Genomic DNA, 24,060 nt, shown 5'->3' with positions numbered 1-24,060 from the left:
AGTGCAGCATGGTTCTACAATAATGCTTCCTTGTTCTATAATAACAAAGGCAACTTAACTCTATATACTAATGTATCAGTTATATACATAGTTATGTTAAGTGTTATGGTATTATGAAAGAACATCTGAAGTTCAATTAAGTCTGCAATTTGTTTACCAGTAATCAATTGCCACAAAAACAAGAGCTGTCTGTAGGACAGCATGCTCGACTATTCTAAGTGCTTGATAGTAAAACAGCCTTGATATTGTTAAATTTTTTAAGTTCACAAAAGGGCTAATTTTTTTTATAAATTCATGTTATAGGCCTTACAGAGAGTCTAATTATACAGCATTGGCTTGACTATTCGGAAGGTAATGTCACAAGGTTTTTTTTTTATTGAGTATAATAATACTAATTACCTATGAATACATAAATTTGACAGAAAAGGTACAAAGGCTTGTTATTAAGATGCTTTATCAAGTAAATCACTGCTTTATTATTATGAATGCATAAAATTGTCCCAAAACAGGCACAAACCCTTCAGGAGTTATTGAGATAACAGCTTACAAGCAAAACTTTACCATGAATTTCTAAGTTGAAAAAGGGGAGAAAAATCAGCCTAAATGCAAGATTGAATTATGGATCTTTGTCAGTGACCTACAATTATGACCCTAAATGCATATGTGAAGTTTTAGATAAATATCTTAAATAGTTATTGAGATATGTAAAACTTGCATGTAAACATTAACCAAAAGACTAAGTAGAAAAGGGGATATGAATCAGCCTTAATGCAAGATAGAGTTATGGAACTTGGTCAGTGACATACAAATTATGACCCTCCAATTATGACCTAAGTGGCATATGTAAAGTTTCAAGTAAATATCTTTTTGAAGACCGTTAACCTTTAACCAAATTTCTAAGTTTCAAAGGGGCAAATAATTCTGCAAATATTGCAGACAGAGTTTATGCAATTTTGCAAAACTGATGTACATTGTTACTATAAATAAGTATTTTTAAATTTTTAATTGAATATCTCAAGCAATAATTGAGATATTTGACTTTTACAAAAAAAAAACTTTAACCAAAATTTCTAAGTTCCAAAGGGGGCATAATTCTGTCAATATGGTAGGCAGAGTTATCCAACATGTCAATCTGATGTACATTGTTACTATAAATAAGTATTGTAAGTTTCAATTGAATATCTCAAGCAATAATTGAGATATTTGACTTTACAAAAAACTTTAACCAAAATTTCTAAGTTAAAAAGGGGCATAATTCTGTCAATATTGTAGGCAGAGTTATCCAACTTGTCAATCTGATGTACCTGGTTACTATAAATAAGTATTGTAAGTTTCAATTGAATATCTCAAGCAATAATTGAGATATTTGACTTTATCAAAAAACTTTAAACCAAAATTTCTAAGTTAAAAGGGGCATAATTCTGTCAATATTAAGGCAGAGTTATCCAACTTGTCAATCTGATGTACCTTGTTACTATAAATAAGTATTGTAAGTTTCAATTGAATATCTCAAGCAATAATTTAGAGATATTTGACTTTACAAAAAACTTTAACCAAAATTTCTAAGTTAAAAGGGGCATAATTCTGTCCAATATTGTAGGCAGAGTTATCCAACTTGTCAATCTGATGTACCTTGTTACTATAAATAAGTATTGTAAGTTTCAATTGATATCTCAATAATAATTGAGATATTTGACTTTACAAAAAACTTTAACCAACGCAGACGACGCCGACGCGGACGCGGACGCCGACGCCGGGGCGACTACAATAGCTCTCATATTCTTCGAATAGTCGAGCTAAAAAGCCAAAACATAAACAACATACACAGCCTGTAAAGTGTGAAAGAAAATGTCAGTGGTATTAATCTTTTACATTTCTTTGGGTGATTTTGCCTACACAGTAAGTACTACCAGACACCTATGCTATAAGTTTACTCAGCTGAAGTATATTCTTCCAAATTTTCTGTTATGTCTAATTGCTCAGAGCAGCGTATGGCATGCTCAGAGAATTAATATTACAATTAATGCTCCTTTTAGTGTCAAATGCATTAAATACTTGGAGTCCATTAAGGAGGCCCTTAGCTACAGTGCTTCATAAAATGTCAGAATAGAAGGAAGTGAACATTATGAATGACAATCTGGCTTGATAAAATCTTAATTAATTAGACTGTATTCCATTAGTTTAAAACACACAAGAAATTTATATCCCACAATGGCACACTTTCTTCTATTTGTTTTCTAGACAATTTATCAAAATGGTATTACATTTGTAAGAGAGTCTGCCAGGTTTTTTTTCAACTAATTTCCCTGAGTAGTAATTAGGAACTTCGAAACTAAACCAACTATTTAAAGCTCAGGCACTCTTGAGTCATTTAGATGAAAATCTCTGCATCATTTTTTCATGAATCACGCAGTTTTTTTCGTAACACTGCACAAGAATAATAGTCATCTTGTTAAAGCTTTAAATTAAGCTTTAATTAAAATTTTAATGCCTTAGCTCCAGATTCATGCTAATTTTCATGAAAATTTTGAAAAATTTGTACAAAATTTGTAGTCAAAAGTAAAAATGTGTAAATTAAACAAAGAAAGTATTTGCGCACTGCAAACTGCACTTTTAATTGACATTAAAAATTACCAAATTGCAAGCTGCATTTTGTGCCATAACGGGTGGATGGACCCTCATTAAGCACATGCAGACTGTTACACACACAAACATATTTTTGTGTTTATTTATACTTGCCACCGGTTGCCCATATGGGTGAGTCCTCCAGAAGAGTACTAGTCACTACTCTGTAGAGGCGACACAAAAGATGAGGCTCAATTTGTTTGTGAAACAGACTTTTTCTGCTTTGAATTTTGAACAAATCCATTCATTTGTATATCCAAGTTTGTTATTTTAGCAAGAAAAAATTAAGGGTATTAAGCTTAAATTATCTAATGAAATATTTCTTTAAAATTTATAAAAAAAAAACTTATGTTGTTTCCATTAAATCTATGGTCACCTGAGGATTCTCAAAAGAGTTGTAACATAGAAAATTGTCTCTGTTATTTAACACACATAAATATTGTATATAAACTGTGTTAACAGAATAAAATGATTTACAACAAGATATTACGCGTAACCTCGTGTATTTTGATTAGTGTTTTAATCATTTCGTCACGATTTCTTGCAGACACATTATTCAATTTTTTGCCTCTTAAAGAAATAATGTTTATACAAACAAAAGCTGTACTCAAAAATAAGCCACTTATTTCTCACCAAAAATTAAAATAAGGTATTAAGCTGTGGCTTATTATTGGATTTTAAGGATATATCTTTAACTTTCGTAAGTTATTAATTTTTTCAAAATCCAAATGATAATTTTGTAAACCACAGGCCACAGATATAATCTTCATACACTTTAAAATGCTTAAATTTAGTTAATTAAGCCACCTAAAAGTCTTTAAAATCTGGTTAGTCAACCCCAGCACTAAACTTATTGAAGTACACGCTTGGGTTAGCTGGCTCATACATGTACACAATAATTTTTACTATTTTAAAGTATATTATAGTAACATGTACAAGTCATGTATAATTCTGAGGCAAGTGACATTATTCTAAATAGTTAATTACGAGTTTGAAGTATTTTTTACTTTAAAGCATCTGAAATAATCAATGGAAGTCTAAATAATTAAGTGTGGAAAAAAAGATCATTGATGAACATTTAAATAATTAACTACATTTTTGGATTTCCGGGTCATTACTCAGGAACATAAATTCAAAGGCTTGGCGTACAGTTTGCACAATGCACTACCATTAATAACATTTATTGATTCTGTAAAAGTATGTCTGTATTATACATGCACAAACAAAACCAAATTCTGGATTTTGTATTCTGGATTATATAGGCTGTACAATACTTTGTACAAAATACCAATAATTTTATGGTTGAAAAAAAAATGCAAAAATTAAAAATGTGTACAAAACTATCACTTTTCAATTGATTTAACATCAAACAATTTTTCAATAATTTCAATTGCTTGTTCAGGTGGATGAACTGTTAGTGAGGCTATAATGTATATTGATACAAACAGCTTCATTTCAAGTCATTTTAAATCATTGTCAAACTAATAGGCCAAAAAATATAACAGTTATGTTTCTAGTCTTTGCCTTCCAGCGTCAAAACCTACAGGTACCTGATTCCTGACTGAACAACATAGAAATGAAGTGTATACGTAATGAGTGTTTAAAAATAAGCAACCTCAACCACATGGCCATGTTTTAGCTCTACCTGGGCTGATGACCATGTAGCCTTTATAAAATATACCCGAGTACCAGATAATACTAAAAAAAACAGACTTAATTGACTGAACTGGGTTCAAAATTAATATGCTCCAAAAACTTTTTAAAAAAAACTTAACCGAAGTTAGTAAATAAAACTTAATTACTAAATTTGTTATTTAAACCTAATAGACAAGGAAAAAGCTACTTAAAAATGGAAACTAATATATTATTCAGGCGGCTGTTCAATAACAAAATCTGTCCATTTTATCTCTTAGTTAAAATATGCTGAGATTTAAAATATTCCATTAATTCTCTCATAAAATGTTGTCAATAATTTGGCAAGTTTTCATTAAACACAAACAGAGGAGAATTTTAGCAATTTATGTGTAATGGCTTCTAGTAACACTACCCTTGGGGATTCTTGTGACAATATTTATTCATTTAAAGGGACATAAATTTAAATTTTCAAGTTAATCACAGACTCACTTGTCAGAGTAATGAGATACAATTTAAAGAAGAATTTTTTAAAGACTTTTTCTTGAAGAACAATAATATTTTCAAATATTTCATAATTAAAACTTTTACTTTCATAAGTGTTTTATAGATAACAGGGTATTTTCCCATATCAACAGGGGCCATTATAACCTTTTTTTTTCCCCAATCTTAAAATGGAATAATTCCTAATAGATGCATTCAATTAATTTTTTGGGAAAAAACTAAACATTTTTACTTGATAGTTATGTTTAGGGAGGTCTGGTACCGTAATGGAGTCATTTTCCAAATAATTATTCCAAATGCGAAAAAATCCCACTACGAATAGCACAATGTATTTCTGAGTATATTTCTTAATCATCTTTTGAATATCTTACTGTTTTAAGTTGTCACCAGGCATTGATCTATGTAAGAAATTCAAATCTAATGTTTTTAGGCTTTTGGCCTCATTGATTCCTTTTTCAATAAAAAAAAATTTCAATAAAAGGACATTTCCCATATTAAAAAAAGGCAATCCATAACACCAAAATTTAAAAAGCAGAGTAAAAATATTAGAAAGGTCTTTCTGGTACTTATGGCTGGCCGGGCTAAAAAAACTTTTTCTGGGAAAGTGAAGGCTGGCAATGCTTAAGAAAAGCTCAGTTTTGGTAAAGCTTCAGACTAAGTAATACAATTATATTATATATATCTTATATTTGTTTGAATCAATCAACCAAATCAATAATCTGTAGCGCTAAGAATGTTTTTTGTAAACAAAAATTATTGATATATTAACAAAATATTAAAATATTTTCTTGTTTCCTGACAATGAAATCTTTAAAAAAGAATGGTTTAAAAATGACACTGTTCTAAAGACTGAACACTGTGATATCATGGAGAAATAACATATTATGACACAAAATGCAAGATGGAATTTCCATATTGACATGTACATAAAATTTGTATGTAATTAATAATTATAACCTCTGGCAAAAAAACAATGTTTTTTAATATATATAGTGGCCTTTAGGGCTCTTAACTCTAACAAAGTTATGATAGAATAGTTATTGACCAGGTCATTTATACAATAATAAAATAATTTCTCGTGCTAATTTAATTACAGCACAATAAAAGTTTTAATCCATTTAACTTCTTACACTATACTTAGATTATCTCAACAGAAAATCAATGCCAAGCACACTGCTTTAATCATAAGACCAACAAGATTATTCATCAATTTGCTTAAAGCAATGAGTTTTTATATAATCACATACAGCCTGGATGAATTAGCGATGATATAGTATTCTAATTAAGACATCCCTTGCAAACTAGTAATCTTTTTTATGAAAACCATTACATAATTATATTGTATAAAATAATTTGAAAAAGTGAATGTTTTAATAAGTGTGTTGTTTTATTTCTTATGCTTATCAATTTATCACACAAATATTTCCAAAATTGATAAGCATTATATGGGAGCCAGACTGTGCTATAAAAGCAATTTTATATCACTGATTTAATAAGTAAGATTAATGAATCTATCAAATGCTGTGTGTATAACTTCAGTATATGTAATGATAAGTGTAACATAATTAATGTAATTAAATAATAATAAGAAAACACTTAAGGCTTTTTTAAGCTTATTTAAAAGAATAAGCAGCACGAAATTCATACTGATTTATGTTAATTAATAATCCCACAAAATGTAATCAGTAGTCATCTTTAAATCAGAAGATCATTACCTTGATTTTCATGCATTTTATTTGTTCAATAAATTTTAAATTTTTTTTAAAATTATAAAACAAAAATTTTAAACGGGAAACACCATCAACACCTGGGTAAGTTTAATATTTTTTTTGCCACCAGTTTCCATAATAAAATACTCTTCATTTAGGGTTATTTTTAAAATTTTAAATTAAATTAAAATTTTTCGTAACCTAAATTTGTCAAAGAAAACTAGGGAAAAAATCTATTTATAAATCATATATATGATATCTGAATATTATAAATAACCTCAGCTATATACGAGGGGTTATCCAAAAATTCGTGGACTTTCTTTGTTGCGTTAAATTTATTTGAGATATTAATTTGAAATTCTTACACTGCTTAGAAGAATTAATAACAAATAAACACAGAAAAATTCATGTGAATAGCTTCTTACATTACAACAATATTTAATTTTACATAAACACATGTCGGCGACAGCGGCGCACTCCAAAAAATTATTGACGTCAACGTCATAATATTAACGTACAATTTGTGCTTCAACGTTACGCAGTCAATTTTGACTGTTACTGCTTCTTCAAAGTAATGTCCATTACCAATTTTTTTTATGCCACTTTAACACTACATGATCGTGAAATATTCTTTTCTCTGTTCGTCTGCTGATTTTTATCAAATGTTTCTGTAGGTGTCATTTCAAAATTGCAATAAAAATTTATGATTGTTTTATGATCATGCGATTTTCTAATTATCGCGTGTCCGTCATTTTCCCGTTGTAAACAATAAAGGCGTCTGGCGTTTCTAGCGATATCAACAAAATAAAAGGTAAATGACGTCCATAATTTTAAAGAATTACTTAAATGACATCATAGATGAAACATGCGATGTTCAGCGGGTTTTCTTACACACGTTATTTTTTTAGTTTTTTAGCAAGAAGTATACGATGATTTACAGCGCTTTTCTACCGTGCGCCGGGTGACGTGTATGTGCTTATTTAAAAGCAATATAAAATCATTATTTATTGACATAATTAACTGTTCTTTTCAAAATGTGTTGATAATATTCTACAATGTATGCTGATAAATTTTCATTACAATACACGTTGACGTTCAAGAGATATTTAAAAAGTCCACGAATTTTTGGATAACCCCTCGTACATGTACAATGTACTACTCCAATTAGTGAATATTGTCATAAAATTTGACATTTCTATATATGTACGTGAATCTGACAAGAAGATATATAATGGCTTATATCATTATCATACATGTATAATATTATCATTAATTGAGTCATCTTTTTTGCTGTACATGTAAATGACTTTCACAGAGCTTTCTGTAAATCACAGGCCTTATCTACTAATGATGACAGCAAAAATCAATGTCATAATTACCTTGTCAATATTGTTGTTTTGACAACCTTTATACATGACAGACTTTAACTTTAATTACATGTAATTAAAGTCTGTGTATACAGGACGAGGTACAGGTTTATATCACTAATTGTAGGTTTAAACTTTACTTACAGGGCATTTTTACCCTATCACCAAGGGCCGAAATTACTCACTGCACTAATAGTGCATTCCTTAATCAATTGGATTTATTTTTGGAAAAAAACTCATTTTTCCCAATTTCAAAAAAATCAAAATGTTATAAAATTTTCTGAGAAAAATCGGATTGTCTTTATTTGTTTCTTATTAAAACATGACATGTTATATGATCAAACACATTTTTAAAACTTTAAATCATGTACAAGTTACTTTATTAACTTTTTAAAAATGCCAAAACTTCCCAAAAAGCCAAATAAATTTTGCCAATTTATGCCAGGGGCCTTTTCCCAAAATAGTTGAAAAAGGCCCTAACTAAGTCACTTATTGTCACAATATGTTTTCTATTGATGTCCACTGAATTTGAAGCTGATGACAGTATTCTTTTAGATAAAGTATTTTAGCTTTTACCCATTTTCTTATGTCAAAGATTTTCATTTCATGTAAACATTTGCATATTAAATTTATATCTCTTAAATTTAACAGAATCTATTGAAAGAACATATGAATAGGCAACTTTTTACCCAGTCAATAATAGCACAAATCTTATACTATATATGAAAGAAAACAAACGGTGAAATGATTTATCTTTATACCATTATTAATGAAAAGATATCACCCATAATAAATCAATACAGACGATAAATTATGGTTTTTCATATACCGTGATGTACATCCAAAACGGTTTAACGGTTTCTTCCTGTTTAATTGGTAGTGTTATAAATGTGTTAAACATGTATTGAATGGTGAATGGTTAATATTATAAAATTAAAAAAATGTTCAAGAAATATATTTCACAACTGAACCAATTAACTATTTAAATAGAAACTTTTAAAACTAATTACAGTTCATTATAAAATAAATCTTTATAAATTCACCTAGTTAGAATATAATATCTAATTTGATCTATCTACAGGAGATTTTAGTCATCAAGCCAAAATGTGCGTGGGTTGAAAACTTTACATGTAAATCTGTTTGTTCAATCTATATACATGTACATGACTGTGTTGATGTTGATATTTTACTATTTAAATACTTACTCAAATCCTGCATATCCAAATGAAATTTTTGAAGTTCTAAATATAAAAGTTGCCGTTCTTTTTTGCTTAACGCAAAAACAAAATCTTTGGCAGTGGAGGGTTCCTCTATTGCTCCATGAAGATCCCTATAAATAACTTTATACTTATTTGGTTTAACATCGGCTTGTGCATATTTATGAGCCACTCTTACATTTATCAATGAAATAAAGTTTGTTCCTGTTCTAAATTTGTTAAAACACTTTCCACACTGATGAATACAGTTAACAGCCATTTTTGTAATAACCTGACACGAAATTATTTAAAACAAAATAAACATTACATCATTAAACTTTATTGTTGTCGTCACCTCACATGTTTATCTTGAATGACATTGATCATGTGACTGCTAACCTTAGTCACGTGGATCATTGGGGAGCAGTTATTATATGAAATATTTATTTTTTTTATTTCCGCATGCACCTGACAAGCAGGATTCTATAACCAAAATATATTTATAAGTTAGATAAATTAAAACATTTTATAACATTTTTACATTAGAGCGAATATCTGTATCCAATTCGAAATTAAGAAATATAGAAACTACTGTTGCTCCCAGATTTAGTCATATGACATCAAAATGGCTGCAAACATGAAACTTCTTGCTGCGGTACTTTTGGTTTGTTTTGCAGATTTTACATCTGTTTCAAGTAGTCCAGTGCCCGTTGTAATATGGCATGGCATGGGTTAGTATCATTTTATCAGGAATCCATTCATTTCTGGCGCTGACAATGGTTGTAAGTCGAAAAAACTAATAATGCAGAAATTAATATGCAAGCCTTAGGAACTTGAAATTCTATCAATAATCAATAAAATGAAAAAGGCAAAGCTTTAAAGCGAGCTCGATTAACTTTTATTTTTATTTTACATTTTCCGTTTTAAAATTGTCATTCGGTATTTCATACCTCTGCTTCCGTTTATTCTGGTTACCTGTCCTATTATGGTTCCCATATAAGTGCACAGGACACCAATCTATGCTTCCGTTTTCAATCACAATACCTTGGCTTTTATCGTTATCTTATAATTCGAAAAGTTGCGATGTTGTCACTTCGGTACTTCACACGAAAGTTTTCAAAACCATCACTATCTAACAGGTACCCGCGTTACCGTAAAGCTCGCTTTGCGAGCAGGCTATTAACTATTACAAATATGAAATTAGGCAAAGCCTAATGAACAGGGAAGTCGGTTTTATGAAATTGTTTATTTTCCCTTTTAAACGTGTCATTCGGTATTTCATGCATCGCTTCCATTTTCATTTGGAACACTCAATGCTTATTATAATAAAAAATCCGAATTTGAAGTTGTGATTGTCCAATACCTGAATACCTTGCCTATTATCATTGAGTTACATTGAAAATGGCGGCGCCCAACTAGAACTAACACTGAAAATTTCATTGATAGGTATAAAATTCTATATCTTTTTTTTAATTGTTTTTTATTTGATTTCCTTTTAACTATACACATTTAGTCTATATAATCGGGCAAGCCAAAGCCTGGGACCGGGAAGGCCGTTGACTTCCCCATATAATATTGAAAAAATACTCCCTATATAGTATAAATAAACACTTATCATTAATATTGGTTATTAGATAGAATTTCAAATTCCTGTGCCTTAGATCTGCACCATTTGGACCGGACCATAGATTGTGGTGCATAATTCTGATCCTGTACTGGCTTAGCTAAAGAGACTTCAGCGAACAGGTCTTATAGTACTGCTAGACCTCGCACAATGTCAAAATAAAAGCGACATATAAAGTTTTGGAAGCCAGAACTTAGTACTGGCTTTGTGCAATATTTGCGCGACCTTTGAATATCTTCTGACATTATCCGGTAATGTGGTCTTTAAAAAAAATCAACTCATTTTATCAAATTCTGCTAATAATAATTGAAGTTATAATTTTAAAAATCTGTCAATACAGTTCTTTGTATATTGAAAAAAGAACAAAATTCTGAATGAAATAGAAATGAAACATGTGACTTCACATACTGATTGGTCATAACTAGTAAATGACCCCTATTGATTTTGGGGTCACTAGGTCAAAGGTCATGGTCACAGGGTCCTTAAATGGTAGTATGGTTTATGCTCATTATCTTGAAAGCTATTTATCACAAAGTCTTCATATTTCTAATATTGATTGGTTATAACTATAAGATGACCCCTATTGATTTTTGTGCGCCCACTATAGGGGAAGCATTTAGATTTACCCTTGTCCGTCCGCCCATCCGTCCGTCCGTTCACTTTTTGTGTCGTAGGTAGCTCAAAAAGTAATTGACCTAGAGTCATGAAACCTTACAGGAATGTTAATCAGCATGTGTAGTTGTGCACCTGGGTATTTTCGTGTGGATATTTTTAGTATTTTTAGAATTATTTTCCTTGACTTAGTAAAAATTTGCAATTTTCAACTTGTGTCGCACGTAACTCAAAAAATATTTGACCTTGAGTCATGAAACCTTACAGAAATGTTGATCAGCTTGTGTAGTTGTGCACCTGGGTGTTTTTGTGTGGATATATTTAGTATTTTTAGAGTTATTGCCCTTGAATTAGTAAAAATTTCCAATTTTCAACTTGTGTCGCACGTAACTAAAAAAGTTGCAATTTTCAACTTGTGTCGCACATAACTCAAAAAATATTTGACCTTGAGTCATGAAACCTTACAGAAATGTTGATTAGCTTGTGTAGTTGTGCACCTGGGTGTTTTTGTGTGGATATATTTAGTATTTTTAGAGTTATTGCCCTTGAATTAGTAAAAATTTCCAATTTTCAACTTGTGTCGCACGTAACTAAAAAAGTATTAATTTTGACCTAGAGTCATGAAACCTTACAGGAATGTTGCTCAGCATGATTGTGTTGTTGTGCACCTGGGTATTTTCGTGCGGATATTTTTAGTATTTTAGAGTTATTGCCCTTGACTTAGTAAAAATTTACTATATTCGACTTGTGTTGCACATAACTCAAAAAGTACTTGACCTGTAGGACTGAAAGTTTACAAGAATGTTGGTCAGCATGTGTACTTATGCACCTTGGGGTTTTCTTGTGGATTTATTCAGTATTTGTTGTATTTGCCCTTACTTAATAAAAGATTTTTAGTTTTCAACTAGGGCACAATTGTAGCCAAAAAAGAAAATTGACCTAGAGACACAAGATTGACAAATCGGTGGAGTGTTGGGACACCTGTGTCCTATGGAAACATTTCTAGTTGGTCACTAGTTCAAAGATCAAGGTCACAGGGGCTTTAAATTTCAGAATGGTTTCCCCTCATTATCTTTATAACTATCACAAAGTCTTCATTATTTTTCTTTTTTCTATAACTGAACACTTCCATGTACCCATTTATGGCAAGTTTCTATAACAAAATAACAAATAATGTGAGTCAAGGGCTAGAAAGGGGGGCATTATATAATGTGTCATTCGTCATTTCTTATTCCCTTTCTTTTTCAAATTTTCCCCTTTGAAGTGCTACAGATTGTCTATGTAAGGTTTTCATTAGAGCTCCATCAAATAATATTCTTACAACTAAACAATTATTCCTTTTGCATAAAGAAGATTAAAGGTTCTACCTATTGCATGTTAAAGACACATTATGCTTCAGAAACAAGTTTTCTTTGTTTTCTAGAGGCAGACATGAGTTTCATAATGGTTTTTGAGCATGTTATATATATGCAAATAACCTAAAGTAAGAACTGCTGATATAAAACTATTCATCATAATACATGTAGTAACAAAATGTAATCAGAGTAGTGTTTTGACTTCTATACAACATACAGAATTTATATTTATATACTATAAATTCCTAAAAAGCAATGGAGGCAAATGAGTTATTGGCCAATTAGAAGCTTTTGGAAAACTAGGACAGGACAGGACAGAAATAAAAAGCTTTTGTGAAATAACAGCATTTCTGAGGCATAATGGGCCTTTAATGATAAATACTTTTGGGAATCTTACTACATGTACATTGCATTAATTCAGACCAAACAACAGGTTATTTTGTCATGAATTTTAAAAACCTTTAAATGTTCTGGTATTACAGGAGATAGTTGCTGTAACCCTCTTAGTATGGGCTCCATTAAAAAACTGATAGAGAAAAATATCCACGATGTTTATGTGAGATCATTAGAGATTGGGTCCAGTATTGAAGAGGTATGGTTGTGTAAATAATAGACATATTTATGTTTATCAATTATATCAGCAGTAAAGTAGAAATATTCTTATAATGTTTTACATGTATTTTGTTGGTTTTTGTCACCAAATTCAGTACTTGTATTTAGAATGATGTTGAAATAAACCAATATTAATTTTGAAGCTGCACGCCTCCAGATGAGCCAAAATATTTCAAGAAAATGAAAATTGAGAAAAATGTACTAATATTTCAAGAAAGGTAAAATCAAGATCAATGATAAAGTTTACATATTATTTGCGATTTAAGACTGATTTTGCAGTATTTTATCACCATATTTTTACTGCATTACTAACACAGTAAGGGCTTTTTTGCACATTTTGACCTCTTTTTGGTTATTTGCATGGATTGTAAGTGCCAATTGCAATATGTAAATAACTTTATTTGTTCACCTCACAATATTTTACTGTCAAATACATTATCAAAATTTTCATGAAATTTAACATGAATCTGGAGGCGTGCTGCTTTAAGATTTTAATTTACTAAAATATAACTTTTTAAGATTTGTTAGTTATACATGAGGTTTTAAGTGTTATTTCCTAAAGTGGTTAGAATATTTTTAAACTTGAGAAAAATCTACAGTACTTAAGTATTCAGCAAAGATTTATTTTTATAATTCATTAAAAGATTATGACCTTGTAGAAAAAATGTTTGTTTTTTCATATATTGTATATTAGACAAATGAAAACCACAATCATATTGTCTTGAATTTTGAAATTCTAGTTATCAGATATACCAATATTATAATTTACTATATATCTATGTAAATACAGGATACATTGAATGGATTCTTCATGAATGTCAATGATCAGATCAACATGGTGTGCCAGAAACTTGCTACTGATAAGAAACTTCAATCAGGATACAATGCAATAGGATTTTCTCAAGGAGGACAATTCTTGTATGTTTTGACTTTATTCTGGAAGAATATGCAGAGCTATTGTACTCACCCTGGCAGATGTCAGTGATGGCATCTGCATCACTATCACACTTTGGTTATATTTTTTGGGTGTAAGTTGGTATCTCCAAAATTACGGAAGGAAATTGGCTAAAAATTCACACTTTTTCTTATTGAACATGTAACATAGTGGGCTCAAGTCCCATAATTTTGAGCTATCTTTTTGCAGAGTAACAACCCTTATTTATTGTCAAGCACTGAGAATGGTCGAGCACCCTGTCTTTAAAGACAGCTATTTTTTATTTCTAGAACTCTATCAATGTAAATATATAAGCTACATTATAAGTAACAATTTGGACAATGCCTTAATACAGTCTCAATACATTTTTTTTTGCTTGCCATTATTATCTATAGTTTCATACTTATAATTTTGAAGGTTAAGGGCCTCTTTGGGTAAGATGTTAGTGTAGCTGACTTTAAACCACCTACCTCTCACCACTATAATGTTTAAATCCTTCCTGGGACTTTAAGTTTTTTCATCTAAAGAAGCTATCAGTCTAGCTTTTGGAACATTAATTGTTCAACTCAGAATGCCTTCTCAGACTTATTTCTAGTATTCAAATAAATTTTTTGTTACCTTTTTAAATTAAAAACACTTAAACCTACTTTTATACACGCATAACCTATTTGATTTAAACAATTTCAGGAGAGCTATTGCTCAAAGATGTCCAAGCCCTCCAATGCTGAACCTGATCTCAGTCGGTGGACAACATCAAGGTAATTTTCAAATTCTTTGAACCTCAAATATTGAAGATTAAAGATAGTGTGATGATTGAATGACTCATAGCCTGCTGGTGGCAACTGAATATACCAATTTATTACATGCTTTTCAATGGTTTATAGAAATATATCAGTGAAATATATCAGTGAAATATATCAGTGAAATAATGGCCAAATTGATATTTTCACTGTTTTGTATTTAAGCCTGTTTTGTTGTTCCAGTGAAATACCAAGGAGCACAGTACTGGAAACCAAAATAATGATTAGAGGTTGTTTAATGACGTCACATTGTATTATTATTTGGAACGCTTCGCTGTTTAAATATCTTTTTAAACGTTTCTTTGCATAATTATAATAAAAAGAAAATTTGTTTAATTTAGTGAAAGATTGAAATATATTTCACCTCATGAACACCAAAAGTTCACTCGTGAAATACACCTTTTGGTGCTCACTTGGTGAAATATTGTCCCATCTTACACTGTACTAAACAAATATCCCCTATATCTTGGTCTGCACTGTTGGCCATTCAGTCAGTACATATTTTGAAAAATGATCAATGGTTTTGGCAAGATCAAATGATGGTAGGTATGGTAAGGGTTAGTCTAAACTATATTTTATATATACTCTTCTCATTTACAAAATAAAATACATAAAAATAAATTTTGTAAATTTTATGTATGGAGAAGGAAGCTTTTTTAAAAAACCCTCCATGGTAAGGGTTACCATCACTGTGTTTTGATTTACAGCAATATCCATAGGCTTTAAATATTTATAAGCATATCTACTAGTGCATCAGCTGTTTCAATCTGTGTTAAAATTTTGTCTGTATAATGAATTGCTATGTAGGTGTATTTGGCTTCCCTCATTGTCCTGGAGATAATGAGACCTTGTGTGAATATGTCAGGAAGCTGCTTAACTTTGGAGCTTACAATGAGTGAGTTATTTCCCAAAGAAACAGCACCAATCCTAATCATATAATTATCCAGCCTTCCAGCACTATTTCTGTATATCATGGGAGATAAATACTATTTATACTGACTTTAAATCTTACAGATTTCCCTCCCTTTGGTAAAAATATGCATAAGAGTTATAGAACATTTATGGTACATAAGAAGTACATGTTGAGAAATGGTCAATACATTGTTAAGCTATTTGGTTTAAGTTAGAGTAACACATTTTCACATCAGCTTAATTTTTTTTGAATTTTTGAATGGTATTGTATACATTTGATAATGAATAGTATGGCATTTCCTAGTCAAATACAAAATTTGCCTAGGTTTCATTCAAAGGTCTTCAGGGGTATAAATAAACAAGAAATGGGATAAAAATGAAAATTATTTAAAAGGAGAAAAAAGAAGGCTTAAACATGGTGTATGCTTAACATACAACTCTGTCTTTAATTCCTTACCAATTAACAAGACAAAGCTTTTGGGTTTCATCTTCAGTGCATTGATAAATAGCTTATGTTTAATGCCAATTTAGCTCAGTGCCGAACTATAGTATTTATGTAGTGATAGTACTTTTTTGAAAGCTCCTCACTGTTCCTCGCCATCAAACTGCACATGCACTTACCCCCACCAAAGATAAATGATAAAATCTCAAAAATGCCATTCTTACTGTTCTTTTTTTTCTCAATGTTTTCCAAGATATTTGTAGAGATATTGAGAGATACCTTGCAAGAATATGTGCAATCCTAATTCCTATACCTATCTTACCCATGTATATTTATTTTATCCATACTTGCACATTACTTCCCCAGGTGTATTTGGTCTCCCACACTGCCCTGCAAGTGCAACAATATGCGAGTATGTAAGAAAACTGCTTGACAAAGGAGCCTACATATCGTAAGTTATTTTTTGAAAGCTTGCAAGGTAAGCCTTCTAGAGAAGGTTGTTACGTCATAACTCGATGGTTTTAAGTTGTTACTTCATAACTCGATGGTTTTAAGACAGCAATGATGATATTTCTGTGTTGTAGACATTTGGAAAAATTTATGAATTGATTTCATACTTTGATCATTATGTTTTTAAATATTGATTTTTGATACAAAAGAAAGTAAAGCTGGTACATAAGTTCTTATAGCATAAATGTATTTGTTTGTAAACTTTTGGACATAATTATTATGTACATGTATTGAAAAGTTTAGGCTGTTTATAGGCTAAAAATTGTTAAAAATTCTATTAAGTTAGTGGGCTCAAGCTTTCACTTTATGCCTTTACTATTTTTTCCCACCATTATCCTAATATATTAAAATAAAGTGTTGTCAATATTTGTACACTTTTCAAAATTATGGTTTGGCTAACTTGCATTTGATTAAGATTCAATTAGATTTCCAAAAAAAGTTAATTCCAAATCAGGTCATAGCACTTGAATGCATAAATCAATAAATGATTAACTGCAGAAATTTGTAGTTCTAATGTAGAACCGCATAAAATTTAATAACAATGTGTTACATTTATTTAGTGTAAGCTAGTCTCTATGTATAACTGAAATAAAATATGTGAAGTTGGGATGAAAAGCAATAATGAATATTTCTTTTTTAAGAAAATTAAAATTATTTCTATTCTAACACTCGAAGCTTGTTGTTATTGTTGCAATATCATGATTAGAAGAATATTATTTTAGGATACATGTTTTATCGTACTAAACGTTTAAAAAGAAATTTAAAAAAAAACATCACTTTAATTTATTATATGTTGTTGTTTTTTTCCAGTGAAATCCAGAGCAGGTATGACACAGTTTATGTTTGATTACTTTAGTTAAAAAGTGTATTACATTTATTATATTCTATTCAGGGGAAGATTAATAAATAATTATATTGTTATGGTAACCATAATAATCTTAAAATCATACCATTTATCAAAAGCCATCATCAATTTCAATGCAATCAAAGCTGTTTACTTGCTATTTTTATTACCAATTTCATTAAAACCAGATCATTGTGTTGGCTCCATTGTTCTTAACTTCAAAGTTAGGATATGATTTTAATGATATTACTCCATTACTCTGCTACAACAGGCAGGATACTGAAAAAAATCATGATAAGATTACTTGAGCTGCATCATGACAAAACCAACATAATGGGTTTGCGACCAGCATGGATCCAGACCAGCCTGTGCATCTGCGCAGTGTGATCAGGATCCATGCTGTTCTCTTACCAACTCTTTACAAGTAGAAAAACTGATAGCGAACAGCATGGATCCTGAACAGACTGCGCAGATACGCAGGCTGGTCTGGAGCCATGCTGGTCGCCAACCCATTATGTTGGTTTTGTCATGGCACGTTTCATTTATTATATTTTCTTACAGACTAGTTCAGGCAGAATACTGGCATGATCCCCTCAATGAGAATGAGTACAAAGCAAAGAGTGTGTTCCTGGCTGACATCAACCAAGAAACAGTAAGTTTGTTTAACTTAACCTGCTGAAGTTCTAAAATGGACTTGCCCAGTTTCCCTTTTTTGGAACTGTCCATTTTCAGTTGTGGGGTGATCAGTATGAAAATTCACAGTAAGCCCAAGTATTGAGCCGGCTCAAATTGCAAAGATAGGCTGACAGGCCTACCTCTATACTGATGACAAAGGACAGTCGCGTTCATTTCTAGCAAGAGCAAAGGTTTGATTTTTTCTATCAAATGAACAATGGGTAATACATTATCACAAGCAGGTGAAAATTCAGCATATTTTAGCACATCTAGCATCGTTTAAAGGTTAAATAAGCATAAAATAATTCATACAGTAAATGATGAACATTGCCAAATTGTATATTTCCTACACAAATGTTTGTTAAAGGAAGTGGAGAATGGGGCCAAGTTTTATTTTCTACGTATAATTACTTTACATTGTATTATTATTATTATATATTAAGTTAAAATATACTGTCTTTATAAATGTTTTGATTGGTAAATAAAAGAATTGGCCAAAAAAATACAAGAAATTTATAAATTAATGTTACATACAATTGTATGATAAGTGAAGAGGCAAGATTTTAATTGAACCAAAATTTATGAGGCATAGCATGTTTACATTGTTCTTTAAGAAAAATTATGTTCTCATTTAGACTGTGAACCAGACCTACAAGACTAACCTACAAAAGTTGAAGAATCTTGTACTTGTGAAGTTTCTTCAAGACACCATGGTAGAGCCCAGGGAGAGTGAAGTATGTATAGATGTAATATACTTCACTTTAATAAAATCTTTTATCATTATCATCAATAAAGTGATATTTATAATATACTTATAAATGAATGAAATATTGATGAAATTAAATGTGTATTTCATTTTCTGTATTTTCACTGTAAAAATTTATTTTTCACTGCAGTGAAACATATTTTCACTGGTATGTGTCTCACCAGACTACTTTCTCCTAAATTCAGCCAATACACACAATGTAAGGGGAAGTTTTCCAATTTGAAAGGTCAAAAATAGAAAAATGTATATAATAAATAGAAAATTCAAGATTTTTCAAGAGTTATTTTCATTTTTTGGTATGAAAATTATCATATTTCATTCATGACTACCACCAATTATTTTTTTTAATAAACGAAAAGTAGTATCATTTATTGTGTTTATGTTAATAATAATGGATATATGAAAGGATAGTTTGTTATTTTAAGGCTATTGTTTTTTTTATTTCAGTGGTTTGGGTATTATAAACCAGGACAGGACAAAGACCTGTATACAATGTTTGAAAGCCCTCTCTACACTGAGGTATGCTTAATTGTTTATGCTACATATGAAACATTAAATATTGTATGATAATGTACTTTATATTGTCATTTTCATAAATGACATTTAGTATCTCCTGTTATTAAAATCTAACTCTGTAGTATAGTCATAATTGCATCACACAAATGCAGTAGAAAAAGGATTAGTGAGCCGTACCTTGCATTTTGGGGCCTTCGGTTGCTATTTTGTTGCCATTGAAAAGGATGTGTAAAGAAGAGTCTTCAAAAGTTGGTTGCAAATGTAAATTTAGAAAACAAAATACTGAAATTAACATATCAGTGATGTTTGTTTGTTTTCCATATTGGTTCTTCATTTATACATTTATATAATTTCAGGACAAGCTTGGTTTGAAGACGCTCAATGCCACGGGAAGGCTTCACTTCCTGAGCTCCGACTCGGACCATCTGCAGTTCACAGAGCAATGGTTCATTGATAACATACTCAACAAGTTTCTGAAGTAGTGTGCATACAAAAATAACAATTTCAGATATATCTTTTTCCCTTGAAATTGACTATTTTAGGACATATGTCTGCTCAAAAAAAATCGAAGCACTAATTAATGTCTTATGTACATGTATATATAAAAATTATGACAAAGAAATACTTTTATAACTGTTAATTTATTTTCATTTGATTATCCTATTTGAATACACCTTTACAAGGATATTCTCTTGTCTGATTCCCATTTATTGTCTTCTTTGTTTTGTATATTTTGTGTAATCATGGCCATGTGATGTAATATTTTATGAAAAAATTGTTTTGTATATTTATTAAAATTTGCATGACAATGTATTACGTATAAGTCTGAAATAATTTGTTTGTTCTCTTGAGTGTAACATTATTGTAATATTTACTGTGAAATCTTATTTTAATAGTTTGAATGAAATGATTCAGGACTGAAAAAAAGTTCAAGAAGGACAGTATTAAAAAGTATTGCCAATACATGTATTGACTTTATTCACCCATCACATTGTCATATGTTTGGATGGTATTAGGTTTAAATTAAGTATTGATTTCTTTGTGTTATATGTTCTAAATAATATTGTAAATTTATATATAATAACTTTTTTAGCTGACTAAATTTATTTAAAATTTAAATCATTGTAATTAAAATTTACTTTTGATAAATATTCTTTTGATTAAGATGATTTAATATCTGCATGGAAGTTTGTATTATTTTTTTATTCTTTTTTACCTTGCAAAACAAAATAATGTGGCTTGTTTATTGAGAAAAAGTCTTGGCTTTACTAGCAAAATTAATTTAATTTCTCCTATGTGTTAAATGTTTTTTAGCATGAGATGGTCGAAATACCACAATATGTGTGCAATAGATTATTCAAATTGTAATATGTCAATGGACTTTGAAATCCTGTTTCAAGATCAGGTGGTTAATAGGTGCGTTTAACTTGTAAACATGAGAAGATATGTGAACTTATGTCAGATTACCTAAATGTTAAAATTAATAGTGCAGAACTTATAACCAAATTAAAAAATCAAAGTTGGGAGTCTCTAATATCCACCATTTGTAATATAATTGTGTGTATGATACGCATTTTTCAAACTCCTGACAAGGGTTTCATCACACTTTGCTTCGATAACCCACTTGCCATCACTGTAACACACGTGTTAATTGGTATGTCATGTGATCGAAAATGGTGGCCATTTAAATACTTCCGTTATTAATACAATTGTCTTAATAATACATTTATTTTTTACTTTTTTGTACACAGTAAATAAATGAAAGAAACTTAAAATGTAAAAAAACGTTAAAAAATTTGATAAAAAAAGTGAATAAGCTCCATAAGGAATGTTAAAACATGATGTATTTCCGTGTCTCTGGCCAAATCTTTACACGTGGTGTTGATGGTTTCTGGACTGGTAATGGGAATTAACCTCTGCAGGGAGTTTTTATAATTGTATTATCTCTATGTAATATTTGATTTTCTTGTGTGTGTTTTGATTATTCTATGTTAAACTCTTCATAAACATTACGAATACTGATATATAAATATTTGATTTTCATTTAATAAAATGCTTATTATATAGGTCCAAATGATATATTTGTACCGTTCATTTCATAAATTAAATAGAATTAGGTAAATAGTTACCTCACAACAAGTCAAACAAACATCATTGTTTTTAGATTCTCCACATTTGTATAAAAATAGTATCCTTTTTTGTAAATTGTTTATTTTATTTCATGAAAAGCATTATCATTTCACTGCTTTGATTTTCAGATTTGTAAAAAATAGACTCAAACTTGATATGTTAAAAGATTATTTAGATATATGACAATACGTACTGGTAATTCTTTTTTTACCATTATGTAAAAATAATTTTCTTAAATTCGTGACAAAGTACTTTTTTATTTCTTTTTGGTTTAGATGTCACATGTTTCAGTTGGTTTATTTTAAGTGTAACAAAAGCAGGTTACAAAAATCTTAACTCTAAAAATAACTGCTGGCTTTTATAGATTTCATTAACTTATTACATCCCAGTACAATATGTGTTTTATTTCTCTTTTATTTAGTAAACATATTGGATGCAAAATATTGCCTCGTTTCAAGTATTGTATTAGTATACTATGACAACATCAATCATACATGTTTACTGTTTATTAATAAAAAAGGTGATATATTTTTTGTAATTTTTTCAATGTTTTGATTTGTTTATCTTGCACTGTGATTCTTAAATAAATTTCAAAGACAGAATAAGAATTTATTATTTCTCCTAATATATAGTCTTTTACAGAATAAACCTCTGTGTTGGAAAACAGATAATTAAAATCTATTTGAATGTATGGAAGTGGAAAAAAAGAGATTTTAACAATTGGACACACAGTGCTTCTTCAAAATCTCAGTCTGTCTGCCTTCAAACATTTAACACTGATTTTGTTCAAAGGCATGCAAGCTATGACATAAATTATAAAAATATTAGAATAGTTAACGCATTATAATTGAGCATAAGAAGAAAAACACGGAACATTTTGATTAAAACGTATACATGTACAAGCGTCAAATTAGTTTTCAAACACATGAAGTAAAAGAATGACCAGGAATTCGCTAAGGAGAGAATGTTTATTGTATTGTTTCATGTACATAATCGACTTGGATTCCTTAATGTAAAAGGATTTTATCGGCACTGACTTCAGTATCTATTGATAAATGCTGATTACAGCAATATCATATATGAAACAAAGGAGGAGATCTTGAAACTTAGCTATTACCGTAATCAAGTATATAGTGTGCGAGTAACACAAACAAGCCAAAGATGTTAAACAAGGTTTGGTAGAAAAAACATATACCAATGTGTTCTCGTGATTCTTATCTAATATTGTTTGAATTTTGTTACTTTCAGAATTTTTTAAAAAATCTTCTTTTAAAGAACTGAAAGAGCTAGAGCTAAGATATTTGGCATGAAACATCTTCTAGTAAGTGTCTACCAAGTTTGTTCAAAGAAAAGCCCTGGGGTCAAAATTGGCCCAGCCCCAGGGGGTCATTAATTTTCCCTATATGCATATAGTAAAAACTTAAAAAATCCTCTTTTACAGAACCCAAAGAGCTAGAGCTTAAATATTTAGCATGAAACATCTTCTAATGGGTATCTACCAAGTTTGTTCAAATAAAAGCCCTGGGGTCAAAATTGGCCCCCCCCCCAGGGGTCATTGTTTTTCCCTATATGCATATTGTAAAAACTTAAAAAATCTTCTTTTAAAGAACCGAAAGAGCTAATTTAAAAAAGCTAAGAATTTAGCATGAAAACATGTTCTAATGAATGTCTACCAAGTTTGTTCAAATATGAGCCCTGGGGTCAAAATTGGCCCCGCCCCGGGGGTCAATGATTTTCTTATATGTGTATAGCAAAAACTTAAAAAAACTTTTTGAAAAAAAAAAAAACCCAAATAGCTAGAGTTTAGATACTAAGCATGAAAACAACATCTTCTAGTGAGTGTCTACCAAGTTTTCAAATAAAAGCCCTGGGGTCAAAATTGGCCCCGCCCCGGGGGTCATTCATTTTCCTTATATGTGTTATAACAAAAACTTAAAAAATCTTCTTTGAAAAAACTCAAATAGCTAGGGTTTAGATATTAAAGCACGAAGGCATCTTCTAGTGAATGTCAACCAAGTTTGTTCAAATAAAAGCCCTGAGGTCAAAATTGGCCCCGTCCCGGGGACATTAATTTTTCCTTATATGTGAATAGCAAAAACTTAAAAATCTTCTTTGAAAAAACCCGAATAGCTAGAGTTTAGATATTAAGCATGAAACATTTTCTAGTAAGTGTCTACAAAGATTGTTCAAATAAAAGCCCTGGAGTCAAAACTGGCCCTGCCCTAGGTGTGTCATTGTTTTAATCTATATGTGTAAAAGAAAAAACTTGAAAATCTTCTTTTAAAAAACCCAACG

The 24,060-nt window shown here is 30.2% G+C and overlaps 2 protein-coding genes across 3 annotated transcripts in view; one reads left to right on the top strand and one right to left on the bottom strand.

Annotated features, from left to right (window-relative positions):
- The window catches only part of LOC132738820 (transmembrane protein 65-like), a 36,547-nt gene extending 27,124 nt beyond the window's left edge, over nt 1-9,423 (bottom strand). The window contains exon 1 of the mRNA XM_060726425.1: nt 9,043-9,423. Coding sequence (XP_060582408.1) covers nt 9,043-9,313 — 271 coding nt within the window. The 5' untranslated portion in view covers nt 9,314-9,423. The remainder of the gene's footprint in view (nt 1-9,042) is intronic.
- A 182-nt stretch (nt 9,424-9,605) lies between these two features.
- LOC132738819 (palmitoyl-protein thioesterase 1-like) lies at nt 9,606-20,510 on the top strand. Of its 2 annotated transcripts, none has more exons than XM_060726424.1 (10): nt 9,606-9,764; nt 13,107-13,216; nt 14,027-14,154; nt 14,858-14,928; nt 16,691-16,775; nt 17,645-17,659; nt 18,240-18,330; nt 18,989-19,087; nt 19,567-19,638; nt 19,992-20,510. In XM_060726424.1, the coding sequence occupies exons 1-10, from the start codon at nt 9,659-9,661 to the stop codon at nt 20,115-20,117; spliced, it is 903 nt and encodes a 300-aa protein (XP_060582407.1). In that variant the 5' UTR covers nt 9,606-9,658; the 3' UTR covers nt 20,118-20,510. The 2 variants fall into 2 exon arrangements, with proteins under 2 accessions (XP_060582407.1, XP_060582405.1); XM_060726422.1 differs by lacking the exon at nt 16,691-16,775 and adding an exon at nt 15,778-15,865.
- The last annotated feature ends 3,550 nt before the right edge of the window (nt 20,511-24,060 follow it).

The sequence above is a fragment of the Ruditapes philippinarum genome, unplaced genomic scaffold (assembly GCF_026571515.1).
Source record: "Ruditapes philippinarum isolate M1 unplaced genomic scaffold, ASM2657151v2 ctg2412_1_1_1_1, whole genome shotgun sequence".
Classification (NCBI taxonomy): Eukaryota; Metazoa; Mollusca; class Bivalvia; order Venerida; family Veneridae; genus Ruditapes; species Ruditapes philippinarum.
Note: the sequence above shows the minus strand (reverse complement) of the source record. Positions and strands in the feature narration are given on the sequence as shown.